The 13291-nt window shown below is 38.3% G+C and overlaps 2 protein-coding genes across 2 annotated transcripts; one reads left to right on the top strand and one right to left on the bottom strand.

The window, feature by feature from the left end:
- Positions 1-1044: 1044 nt before the first annotated feature.
- On the top strand, positions 1045-4176 carry LOC103975428 (uncharacterized). Its single transcript, XM_009390393.3, has 3 exons — positions 1045-1177; positions 3226-3277; positions 3781-4176. Exons 1-3 carry the CDS (start codon positions 1072-1074, stop codon positions 3935-3937), a joined length of 315 nt encoding a protein of 104 aa, XP_009388668.1. The 5' UTR covers positions 1045-1071; the 3' UTR covers positions 3938-4176.
- Positions 4177-4911: 735 nt separating this feature from the next.
- Positions 4912-12264, bottom strand: LOC103975429 (heat shock 70 kDa protein 14). Its single transcript, XM_009390394.3, has 10 exons — positions 12123-12264; positions 10677-11892; positions 8933-9160; positions 8747-8842; positions 8427-8651; positions 6744-6935; positions 6519-6665; positions 6284-6433; positions 5783-5913; positions 4912-5370 (listed from the first exon to the last, which is right to left on the bottom strand). The coding sequence occupies exons 2-10, from the start codon at positions 11844-11846 to the stop codon at positions 5166-5168; spliced, it is 2544 nt and encodes an 847-aa protein (XP_009388669.2). The 5' UTR covers positions 11847-11892; positions 12123-12264; the 3' UTR covers positions 4912-5165.
- Positions 12265-13291: the final 1027 nt, after the last annotated feature.

The following is a 13291-nucleotide window of genomic DNA, read 5'->3' as shown; positions in this document are numbered from 1 at the left end:
AGGTTAACTTAATTAAGGACCAATTGAGCATAAGTTTAAGTTGTATTAGGCTAAGTAAAAGATCCAAACGGTACCCGATTGTGGTACTACCAATTTGGGTGATGGTACCACCCAGACATAGTCTTCGAGAGACTGTCATGAGGTGGCACCGTCAAACTGGGCAGTGATACCGTCCAATGTTAGTGTTGTAGGTAGTGGTACCGCCAGTATCCCAAAAATTAGAGATGAGACACTTTTAAGCTCGAAGTTTGAATCCACTTGAGGCCTATAAATACCCCTCTCATCCTTGGTTAACATACACATGAATTGAGAGTAAAAAAATAGAAAAATACTATTGTAATCTTGTGAGAACTCATCTAAAAGCTCTATGAATTAGTGTTGTTTAAGAGATGAGTAAAAAGGGGTGTAAAGGTTCTCTGCTGAACCTGTCAAAAGGAGAATCGAGTGTAAAATGATAGTTGATCTTCTCTCATTTAAAGAAGATCGGTAGTGAAAATAGATTACATGTGAAGAGAAATTGAGAGTGGACGTAGGTCACAACGACCGAACTACTATAAATCAGTATGTATTTATATTATTATCATTTACTTACTTCACTTCCTCCTTATTTTGCTTTTACTGCGCTTACGAATAAGCATTTAATTCCAAATTATCTTCCGAGATCGATTTTTATCGTATGAAGAAATTTCAAACTAACGTTCTTATCCACTATACTAATTCATCCCACATCTTAGTGCCGACTCGATACTAACTATATTAAGATTATTTATTACTTTACAAATCAAATTATTTGGAGAAAAAAATATCTTCATGCTAATTTATTATTTCCTAAGGACCAGAAGCATTCTTCGGTTCTTAAGTTGTCCGGCTGTCGCGACACGATCGTCCACGAATGAACATCTCTTTGATTTGAACGGTCAGGATTAAGCTACAATTGGTTGTTTCAACCCACACCGTGGGATCAACTGCAACTCCGAATAATTTCAAATATTATTTCCTTCCTAAAGCGAACGACTATAAATAGCCGCTCTTCGCTCGTCTCCCCCCTTCACCTTTCTGTTTCGCCACGACATGGAGCACGCGAAGGCGATCGCTGCGAGCCCTTCCTCCTCTTCTTCTCCGCGGGAAGCCCTCGCCAACCCTGAAGCCGAATCCCAGATCTCGGCGATCCTCTTCGGTAGAATATCCTCTTCCCCTAAACCCTACATGTTTGTGTCGTCGTCTTGCTTAGATCAGTAGATCGCTGGAGAATCGGGGTAGGAATCGCTCTGCGATTTCATACATCTCCTAGATCACTAGTTTTCGATTCAGGATGTGAAGAAACGTTTCACCTCGTTCAATTTGTGTTGTAAATTTGATGGATATTTGGATGCCATATGCACACCCGATACTAATCTGCTCCTCAATGAGGCCTTCCTCAATTTCTTGACTGATATATAATTACCTCTAAATTTTACGCGTTCTTCTAGTTCAGATTCGAGAGAGGTTTTCCAAAAATAGATTCTGATGAATATTATATCGAAGCCCTTGCTTAGATCTTTTACTGCTTAATTATCCATGTTACTCGACTCTGCTGGTTGGAAATTTATCTGGAATTTCTAGGTATTCTAGATGTAATTTTTGGAAAACATTTGCAAGAGAGATTACAGATCCATCATGAGATCTTAATCCGATTATTATGCGAAGAAATTCTTATTTGAATGCTATATTTCTTAGAGAAATGAGGATGAACCGATAATAACATTTCGGATAAAGAGGATTATGTGGCAAGAAGTGCTAACAACAAAGATGTTTTGGAAGAAAGTTAATTTAGTTCGTCACTTACGTTGGAGTGGCCGGTGAGCGACATGTTGGAGTGCGTGCCTTGATAATCCAGTTTGTGTTCCATTTTCCACTGGCCATTTTGTTGAAGTGCATGGTATTCTGGTCGCCTTCTTTGGTCCGGCGTGCTTTGAACCTCTTTCCGATGAGTATGCTCAGCGAGCAGTAGGTCATATGGTTCTTATTTGAGTCGAGGATACAACGTCGATTCGTTGTTGTGAAGGCTCTGTTCTCTTTTGATGTTGCCTGTAGCATCATTAATCTATGTATCTAACCATTGATTTCTTTGTCCTCCGGCGTTTTTACTCTGATGTATCGAAAGATGAGGGCTTTTCAGCCAATAATCCTCAAAACTAAATGGCCGGGCTCCAATCCTCAGGTCGTTTGTTCTGCAAACAGAGAGGAGTTATATCTGGGAGATTGGTGAAGAGGGTGGTTAGGTGTCAAAAGGCTCGAAACTTCTATTGACCACAACATGATTCTCTTTTATACGCTTTCATTACCTTTAACGAAATATGTTCTGATAGGCTCTACCTATCTTTTTTCTGTTTGAATGTAAAACACGCGTATTCATCTTTTGAACCTTGTGAAGCATCAGCTTTCCTTTATGATCTCTCATTCTCTATCGGGCTAATTACATATTATCTCTTGTATCTAAATAATTTTAATATTTTAATCTCTAAACTTAAAAAATTTATTATGGATGAGAAGGAAGAGCGACAGTGACAGTTGAGGTAAAGGGAGAGGAGTAGGATGCAAAATCCTATACATCTGCACCAGTATCGCTATACAATTACGTCAGCACAGACACAGATGCAGATGTAGAGCGGCACTACTTTGCATTTGAGTCAGTGTCGATGTAGATGTCGAGTGGTCCTTTCACCACTTCTGCATCTGTGTCAGCATCGCTCGGCAGTTGTGTCGACGTCAACACAGATGCAGATGTCGAGCGACCTTTTCGTTGCTCTGCATTTACGTCAGCATCATCAGCAATTGCATCGGTGTCGATGCAGATGCTCTGCATTTCTATCGTCCTCTTCCTCCTCTCCCTTTGTCTTGCATCTTGCGATCGCTCTTCCTCTTCATCCACGATAGTCACTCATGACCTTTAGCGGTGTCACCGTCCGCCACCCCTAATAACATAACTAGGATGTTGAAGTTATCTTTTGCTTATCGTTTTCGTACTTTTGTCAATAAAACTGACAACGTTAAGATAAATGGAACTAGATGTTTCATCTTCATAATTATAGGGATTCTAATATAAATATTTTAAATCTATGAATCGAAATGCTAAGGAATCTAACTAGAGGTTAATAATATGTAATTAGCCCTGTTGACATGAGTGTTGTTACCTTTATAATCTTGTTACACGACTTTAAAATTGTCGCATCTCGGTGAATGCAGATACGTGGCAGCAAGTGCAAGAAGCTATGCAGAGCATGCTTAAAATGACTAGGTGAGACTTTTTATCAGCTATATCTACTTTTTTGCTATAGAAAATTAGAAGATGTTTGCACCCTACAATATTACAATTAGACAAATGAACAGTTTACTGGAAAATATGAGTTTCATTGCCAAGTTATTCACTTAGTAGATCGTCAAGGCTATGTCAACTGATCTTAAAGAAGAACCTGTTCAAGGTACCCCGTACTTCTCATGCCAAATCTCAAATCACTTGTAATTTATCGTGATTTTCAAATTAAGCTAATCCAGTAAGAGTACTTGATATGCCTAATCTTAGTGTAAGACCTTCGTCTGCTGGAGTTGAGAATTACGTGTGGTCCCTTCAATAATACCATAACAGGGATGCATTGTTCTTTGTGGCTTTCTGACATGTTAGTGAAAACATTTGATGTGCGGCGTTGGATAATAAATATAGAACCTTCAGTAATATTATAGCCGGGGTGTAGTGTTCTGTGTTCTCTTAGACATGTTAGTAAAAACATTTAACTCAAACAGTGAGATCGAGCAAAGTTCTGCAGAGATAAAGGAAGAGATAGAGAAATGCAAGGAGTCGGTGGAAGTCAGGAGTAAAGCACTGGAGGAAGCGAAAGAACATCTGCAGAAAACAGCTATTGCTGTGCTGCAGATATTCAATGGCCCTGAGGTCGTTTAAGAGCTTTGCTTTGTCACGCACGTGCAACATGGTTATTGTGCTATACTGGTTACGCAGAACCCCTCTTTCTGTTGCCATACACGGTAGTTATCAGAGCTATTCATATCATAACATGAACATTGCGAAATGTGTCTTAAGTTTTACGTGTCATTACATAATTGAATTTGCCCACGAGTACCTCGTTCATGTCAAAAATAACTGTGTTTTGAGTGTAGTTATACTATGACTTTCATGATGAATACGATCCGCTATAACATAAATCGTGGTATCTAGTTGACTTTTACCACCACTGGTCGATTTTTTTGTATGATCTTTAGATTATCTGACCTCTGTTGTTCTATTTGATTACAAGAATATGTATTGTCTATTTAACTTGGAAAATATAGACTTCGCTGATAGAGTAGTATGCCAACTCTCTATGTTAGTTTTTGCCTCTAGAGGCCTCCACCATGAGCATGTCATCGAATGGGCTGAAGAGCCTGCTCAACTTGACACTTTTGTATGTTTCAATTCCGTAATTGAGTAGTTAATAGTTTTCCCTCAAAAAAAATACTCCGGAACTTTGCTGATCAGTTCTGTGGTCCTCCTTTTCTTGACCAAATTGTTTATAGAATAACATAATCGTATTTGTGGTTTTGGACTTATTATATGGCCACGGAGATGTTGCATGTGGTTTCCTCGTATATTTTGACCTTTTAAGACTTCAAAGAAAGGTTTGACGATTTGATGAACATATCACTTCATCTTATTTTCGTACTTTTCTAAGATAAAAAATGGTCTTTTAGGGCTATGTGAAGAAACAGCTTCTTATTTTAATCTGAGGTCATGATCAGTCTCTATATGTAAAAACACAATAGCCGGCCAAAGTTCACACAGGTCATTGGATGAGTTCCTACCTATGAAGGATAAGAGACTCGCCGAGGTACCTCCCCTTCAAATCAATAGTAAGGCCGGCCTGTGTCTACTCATATATCGGCAGGGTAATAAGCACAATAGAAGCAATAACTTAACCGTGTAGTCAATTGACAAAATTGGCATATTGCAACTGGAGAAACCAATCCACCAGCATAAGACCCAAAGGACCCACTCAGAATCTGTGGATCTCTTTCCACTCATTTTCGCATGACTAAATTTTGCTACAATAATGTGTAGATGACCACCACACACATCATCTCATATGGCTCCAACCCAAACAATTAGTAGTCTGGAACTGCTTCTAAATACTCTTTTATGCGGCAGATTCAGCCTCTGATTTGTCAGTGTCCATTGAATCAGGAGCTGTTGTTGGCGGCACCTGACTGCTACCGTCAGCAGTGCGATCTCCCATATGCTGCTGCTCACCGGTTTGGGGTTGAGCTGGTGGCATCTCAGTAAGAGGGGGTTGTGGCTTGGCTGGAGGTGGCTTTGGCTTTGTCATTATTGGCTTGCAAAACCTGTACGGATATATCTATGGTCATTAATTTCAGAGAGATATATCACAGTCTAGGTAAGCTGTGTAAGTTGCTCATATTAAAATATAGATTTTAGATATAGTCAACAGAAATAGGAATCTAAAATTGATTGAGCATCTCTTCATACACCAAGATATAGGACTGCTATTAACATTTTTATCGATTAGTGACAATCCTATATACAATTGAAGAGAACTAGCAAAAGGATGATAGAACATCATGCATGCGGAAAAGCTATCCTTAAACCCAAGGCTGATCTCATTTAAACTGTCTACAAATAAACTTTAATTGCCTAGCATCACAATTCATAGCCTTGGCATGAAAAAAAAATAATAATAATCCAAGGTAAATATCTTTCACTTCATAAAAGGTGAAACAAACTGATGTACTTTACCTGTCTAATGTTTCAGCTTTTTTCTTCAGATCTGCAGAAAGAAGAACCTGAGTGGCAGATTTGGGTAAAGCATCCTGCAACTTCTGCTTCTCCCTTAGCCATGCTTCTACTCCACCACACTCATTAATCACCTATTTAACAATCAACAAACCAGGTATGTTACAACAGAATCTCTATTAATTATCATCAATAACACTAGCTATTGTAATCTAATTCCCTGTGCAGGATCAAGATCAATACTTGCAATAAGTATTAATCTGACCACAATAGTGCACAAATGAAAACGATCATTGTCCCTGGTCATTAAATGAGAACATGTGAAATCTATAATTTTAACTACAGATCTCAGGTTTTTTCATATACGATAACAATCTAGCTCTAGGCATCTTCCTATCTACTGGTAAGAGCAAGAAATTTCAAGGTCCTTGACAAAAAGAATACCATCATAACCAAAATAAAAAGCTAGTTGGGTGAAAAGAAGATATACTCTTGAACATTTACCTTCTGCTTTTCAGTTATATTAATGTGATCAAATCTAGGATCACTGGACAATGCTGCTTCTCTGAAACTATTAATGCAATAAACAAGTTGATCAATAGCAGGACCTCTCTCTGCCCACTCCCTGTAACGCTCTTCAATCGGATCACCTGTCTGAAACAAGACAAGGCATTATCAGAAGCATCAAACAGCTGCCATTTTCTTAAGTTGCATACTACGTCCCAATGCAACCTTATACCTTTTTGAGCTCCTCAAGCTTAGCAACATAAACACCCTTTGTTTCATCCTCTCCATCTTCATACAACCAATCCTCGACTTCCTGTAGCTTTGCAATAAACTCTTTCTTCTCTGTTGATGTTACAAAGTCCTGATATTTGTCATGCAGCTGCATATCAAGAATTTAGGATCAGTTCAAATTAAAAAGCCGAATCCACATTGGAAAGATGAAAAAGAAATACCATACCTTGTTTCGCATGTCATACACATATGCCTCCACAGTGTTTTTCCTGTCCTTAGTTTCTTCCATCACCTTGTCTTGGAGAGCCATCTCAAACTCTTGCTCAACTGCTTTTTGCAATTCTTCAGCTAACATCCCACCATAAACCAATTCAGTTATGGGAACGTTGGTTTTCTTGACCTTTCTAGGAACTTCCACCTGCACAACACATAATCTTCAGCTCAAATCACAACACCAAGTCAAAAGGCTAGAAATGGTTCCATGATATGTGCATCTCAAACCATCAGTGGCATGAAATGGTTCCATGATACATGGTGGTAGTAAAAGAATGAGAATTTATATATTACAGAGTTAATTTAAGGAACAAACATAGCTACAACTAACATACAAAAAGATACAAAGAGAGAATACTATAGAAGATGTAAAGGTCACCCCAATAAAGTACCAAAAGCTGAAGCCCAACCACTGAGTAATCAGCAACTGTTTGTAATTGACCATCTTATTATTATTATTTTGTAATTCTTATAACAAGTAATTTATTCAAGAATTGTATAATTAAGAGCGACAACAATTAATTCCAATGGTTAAAAATTAAAAATTTATAATTAGTTGAAAAACAAAAGGTGCCGTGATCAACAAAGAAAAAAAGAAGTGAACTTCGACAATTACAAATGCTTTTATCTATGAAGAAGACAATATACACATCTTATGCTCGGACTTCATTCAATAATAATGTTGCTAATTAGCCAAAGCACAACAAAGACAGTCATCTACGGCCCATAACAGGATCATTTTATTTTCTTAATTCAAGATTATTTTTGGCCTCGCTCTATATTATCAAAAATGTGATATAAGTGATCCTATTGAAAGGTACCTTAAAAAGAAAACAATAAATGCTAATGCTAGTTTAGTTTCTAAGAAAATCTTGTGGAAGAATATATGGAATTCTACTCACCAACCTCAACAATTCTCCACAGTTATGGTCGTCCACTCAAGCATAGTCTAGTTAATCCACAAACAACAAATCAACACATGGAAAAAAAACCCAAATTAACCTTTATATATCATGTCCATATTTACAGTTCTGGAACTACAACTGTTCTCACCAAAATTGCGTACCCAAGTCTACAACAAATGCTGTGCACCTTTTTGATGATGACTTTCTACCATTCCTAGAGCAACAAAAGGTAATCCTCTCTTGCTTGTTGAACAACTTGAAATTGATGCTGACTGATCTGGAATTTGTAAACCTATAATTATCTGTCATTCTAGTGACCTCAATTTCTTTTTTTCTTAGAATTTAGCAACTTCCAGGATTTTCAGTAGAACTCGTTCTTGTGCTCAAGCATCCACTTGAAGTGAACTTTTTACTCTTTTCAAGTGTCACAGATTTTAGAGTTTCCATGAGAATTCATTGACACATTATTCTCTGTCAATGACAAAAAATTGTCCATTGTCATTCCTTTCCAATCTTATATTGACCTTCAAACTAATAGTATGATAAAAGTGCAAAATAAATTCTCTCCCAGCTTAGTAAACGATGTCTTGCTATATGATGCTAATGCAAAAGATCCACAGAAAAAAAAGTGCAGAATTTTCTTTTCATCTTTTTGTATAATTTTTTTTGAAGCTTTTAAAGACCCATAAATGACCAATGGTAACAAGATGAGCAAGCTAAGATATACAAACCTTGGTATCTGTCTCCATCCTCACAGCGTTTTCCTCGATCTCTGATGTCCCATTCTCAATCCCACCACTAGAATTACCAACCGAACCTTTAGCTTCCTGCATGTTTACGTCATTTTCAGTTTTGGAGGAATCATTTGTTGCTTCATCCATGTCCATATTTGTAGCCTCCATTGTTAGCTCTGTAGCGCTTGACACTGGAACATCAACTTCTTCTTCTTCCAACATCTGCAAAGAACAGGGCACATTTATTTTATTTAGAAAAAGCCCGAAGTTCACGACTGACTGTCAGCAAGAACAGCAACTTCTTTCTCATGACTTACAGTGGCTGATTCAACAGAAACAATTCCATGAAGATTCATCCGAACTTTTACTTTCAACTTCACAATCCCACCTTTGCCAGATTGGAAAGGACCAATCTGTCCAACAAGATTCATGATTGTAAACAAACACGAAGAAAAGGAAAAAAAGGAATATTTCAGTGGGATATATAGGTAGATGAGAGTTACCGCATATGTGCTAATCTTTGATGGAACTTGCAAATCACCACCATCAGTGTAAATGATATCGACTGTAAAAGTAATAGATCTATAAAATGTAAGAGCTTTGACACTAGGGATTGGATTTCCCTTGGGAAACACGACTGAACTCTGTTGACTTTCTGATTCTCCATTCTGGGAATCAGGGGTAGATCCTTTCCATGACAATGCTATTGACAAGGGGAAACTCTCATGAACCTTTAAACATAGAAATAACACATATCAAAGACAATAAGCCGTATGTTCAAGCATATTCACAAGCACCGGTATACAGAAACATATACAAAAAAAGCTGACACACACACACCTCAGAAAAAAGATCGCACGGATAAATAAAAGAATTGCTGAAACAACCACCAGCAGAAAGATAATAACTTTGGTTACATGAAGACAAAAAGTATGACAACCAGCAGGCTTTAAACCACATTAGTTGATACTTGGACAATGATAATAAATCAAATCAGCAAGCATTTACTCAAATGTATTTGTATCCCACATACTATTCATAAAGAACCAACTATTTTTCACATTCCATTTTCTTCCCCATCTAATAATTTGCTTATGATAACTGAAGAATACAAGAGGGTGAACCTTAATACCACAATAAGGTAGCCCCTTTTCTACTTGGGTGGCTTGGGCATGAGTCAGGCAAACAGCCTCTTTGCTTTCAGGTTAATTTTGCAGTCTCCCATACACCACACTGATGGGTGCTTTGTGCACCGGACCACCCTTTTCTTTTTGAGACTTTGTGGAACACAAATGCAATCAAACACAAAATTAAATAGAACCAAAGCCCTCATAGCTGTACAAAGTTGGACAAAACCACACAGATCACTTCAAATTTAGACAAGATACACAACAAATATTGCATAACAGTTTTGTTGAGAGTGCAATGTACCACAGCCATCACACACGATAAGTTGTTAACTAGTTGGCAATGCACCTGAGTAATTGTTAATTAAATGAAATATTAAACAAGTAATATGAGTTGATAATCAGACAGTTAAAGTGACAGAGTTGACCAATCCTGTAACGAGATTATTGCTTATAATATTCTTTCTAATCAATCATCTTCATGGACAATTTCCCATCAAAGGCACCAGTTTTTTGTTTATTCCTACTTTATGTCCCCTTTTTGATTTATTATCACTTAAGAGTCCTTTAAACACATTTCAATGCGCAAGGTGTGCAACACAAGACAAAAGATGTCTAAGGGATACTTGAGCGAGTGAAGACCAAAAAAAGGAGCCCTAAGGGGATTTTTTTTTTTTTTCTGAACAGGGTCCTTTTTCAAGAAAAGAAGTTAAAAACCTTGACTTTAAAACCAAACAGATAACAATTTAACTAAAAGTTAAGAAATTAAGCCATCTTACAATGAAACTGCAAATAGGGTGCAAGCAAGCAAGGACAGTTTATATATTGTTTCATATCCAAAATAACATTAAATGCAAGAGCTTCATACACCTCAGTAGAAAGCGACTACAGACCTACAAGAACAATCATGTACCCAAAAAGTAACAGTTAACAGATATCTCAAGAGAAACAATCAAATGTTTAAATCAGCAAATTGGCTGTGCAACCAAAAGTTCAAAAGAACTTAAGAGTTACTAAACAATTCCGAATCTAAATCTTTTATCAAGTGAATTAATAATTATAGCCTAAATATAACAAATTTGGTCCTAACTTCGATCAAGTGAAGTGGAGAAATAGATACCTGAAACTCCCGGACTTTAAATGTTGGACTGAGGATGGCACATTGTAGTGAACAGCCTCGAGCAACACACTCACTTGCATTCATTGTCCGTCTAGGCTCTTTCCCGAAAAACTCAGTCAAGATTCTAATAATGGCTGGAACTCGGGAACCTGACCCAACAATCTCAACCGAGTGAATATTCTCCACACTCAACCCTGCTTCCACAAGTGCCTTCTCCAATGGCCATTTAACTCGTTCCAATACTGGGGCGCTGATCTGCTCAAATTCTTCCCTTTTGATAAACCCTCTCACATCCTTCTCATCCATCAAACACTCAATGTTCAGTGGTGCTTCTGGGTTTGCACTGAGAACCTTTTTCAGCTTTTCACATGCTGCCCAAAGCCTGAGGCAAGCTCGTACATTCCGATACACATCGATCTTGTATTCATCCTTGAATTTGGCAGCAAAGTGCTTGAAAAGCATTTCATCAAAATCTCTCCCTCCAAGGGACCGATCATAAGAATGTGCCAAAATCTTCAGCTGCCCCTTCTTAAACCCAGCAACGCAGACCTGCATGCTTGCATGACCCACATCAACAAAAGCCACATTCAGCTGATCATTCTCTGGGAAGTCCGTCTTGTAGATACCATAAGCCAATGCAGTGGCAGTGGTCTCATGGAACAACTGGAGAGGATGCAATCCAGCAATAGTGGCAGCATCCAGCACTGCCCTTCTCTGGATATCAGTAAAGTACACTGGAATTCCTATGCAGCAATCCACAACAGCCGCATGCATATTCTTCTCGGCAATCCCCTTCAGGTCGGAAAGAACCATCGCAAGAATTTGGGTTGGAGTAAAGGTCCTCTGCTCACCAAGATAGTTGACATGGATTAGCGGGAACCCATCTGGCCCTTCGGTCACCTTGAATGGAAGGGATTGGATATCCCTCTGGAGCTCGGGATCGGAAAATTTCCTGCCGATGAGGCGCTTTATCTGTGAAACTGTGTTCTTGGGGCTCATCATGGAGGACGCCGCGCCAGCAGTTCCGATGAACCGCTGCTTCTCTCCAAAGCAGACCACGGCAGGAGTCTCACGCTTCGATTCGTCATTGAGCACCACGTCGATGCCGCGTTGGCGGGCAACAGCAACAATGCAGCTCTCATTTCCAACGTCAAATCCAACAACACTCATCTTCTATAGAATCACCTCCTAAATTCCGGTGTTGGAAGTGGGAGCTCTGCACATCATGAGAACAAACGATCTCATAGAAGAACATCACCAATCTTTTTTAGTTCAGTTTATGGAGTAACAACCGAAAGCATGATGAATGATCGAAAACGGATAAGATGAATTCACGACGCAAAGATCGGATTCAAGGGTTGACAGATCAATCGGACAACACAGAAACTTAGGGCTTTGGACGGGGAAATTAGCCAATGGATCAAACGAAGGCGACCGGGATCGTACCGTGAAGGGGCCGCGAAGCTCCGACTCGACCTCTCTCCCTCTCTCGATCGAGGCCCCTGTCTTCTCTTCGAGGCTTTCGCACCTGCGACCGAGACGAGGGATCAGCGGTGGTCATAGTCAAGCGGCGTCGTCGCCTCGTCCGTTTTCTAGAACCATCGAATCCCGTAGTGTCGCGCGGCATCGGAGAAGACCAACGGACGCTTCGCCTTCTGGCGTGCATCAAGTCCTCTCTTCTCCGTCGGATCACCAACGCACGGTCAAGATGAATTAGTCGGCTGCCTTTGCTTGACCGATCGCTGGTCCTCCAGCGTCAACCGTTTCGTTTCGACCCGCTTACGAACATTCGCGCACCCGCACATCTACCCGCCCCGTTACCGAACGAATAGAGGTCCACAGCGGGACCCGCTTCGACCTGACTGCGATGTCCTATCAAAAGGCAGGTAGCCGAGACAGGCGCCTTATAAATGATAGAAGGCATGTTCGGCGTGTGGATAAGGCATCTCTCCGATATAAAAAATTTTCGTTGGATTAAATATGTTATGGGTTGATTACACGTTATTCCTTATGATTAATTTCACATAAATTATATCTTTATACTTTTAAAAATAAGATATTTAATCTCATTTCTTCTTCTTGTATCATCAATTCTACTGACGAAAATACAGTAAATACTATCACATGCAAAAAATAATACTAAAATCAAATTAAAAAATAATTTTACAATACAATTTTTATTTATATTATTTTTTTTAATTTCTATGAAAACAACAGTTAAAAAATTAACAATTCTACAATAGTCGGATGATAAGACAAGATCACAAGAGAGATTTTTTCTATCGAATTTATAATAAAATCTCGGAAAACAATGAGAAAAAAGACAAAAGAATTGAATAGCACTATCTCATTTCATTTCCCAATAAAATCATTTTTTTAAACGATAAAAATAGCACTATAATTTACTTTTTAAATTTTATTTTAATATTTTTTATAAACAATAGGATAATTTAATCAGCAGAATTGACGACATGAAAAAAAAAGGATTAAATGTTTCACTTTAGTAAGTATAAAAAATTTAATATAATTTTTAAAAATATATAGATCGAAATACTAAGTATAATTAATTAAAATAAAATAATATATATATATATATTTAAGCCCAATATTACTCT

This window comes from Musa acuminata, chromosome BXJ3-2 (assembly GCF_036884655.1).
Source record: "Musa acuminata AAA Group cultivar baxijiao chromosome BXJ3-2, Cavendish_Baxijiao_AAA, whole genome shotgun sequence".
NCBI lineage: Eukaryota > Viridiplantae > Streptophyta > Magnoliopsida > Zingiberales > Musaceae > Musa > Musa acuminata.
This window is presented reverse-complemented; position numbering and strand designations above follow the sequence as displayed.

Excerpts from the sequence above, each read along its gene's own strand:
- LOC103975428 (XM_009390393.3), top strand. The coding sequence starts at position 1,072 with ATGGAGCACGCGAAGGCGATCGCTGCGAGCCCTTCCTCCTCTTCTTCT. Across the intron at positions 1,178-3,225 it reads GATCTCGGCGATCCTCTTCG|ATACGTGGCAGCAAGTGCAA; the intron begins GTAGAATATCCT and ends CGGTGAATGCAG. Across the intron at positions 3,278-3,780 it reads AGCATGCTTAAAATGACTAG|TGAGATCGAGCAAAGTTCTG; the intron begins GTGAGACTTTTT and ends TAACTCAAACAG.
- LOC103975429 (XM_009390394.3), bottom strand. The coding sequence starts at position 11,846 with ATGAGTGTTGTTGGATTTGACGTTGGAAATGAGAGCTGCATTGTTGCT. Across the intron at positions 8,652-8,746 it reads TTTCTGTTGAATCAGCCACT|ATGTTGGAAGAAGAAGAAGT; the intron begins GTAAGTCATGAG and ends TGTTCTTTGCAG. Across the intron at positions 6,666-6,743 it reads TGTATGACATGCGAAACAAG|CTGCATGACAAATATCAGGA; the intron begins GTATGGTATTTC and ends CTTGATATGCAG.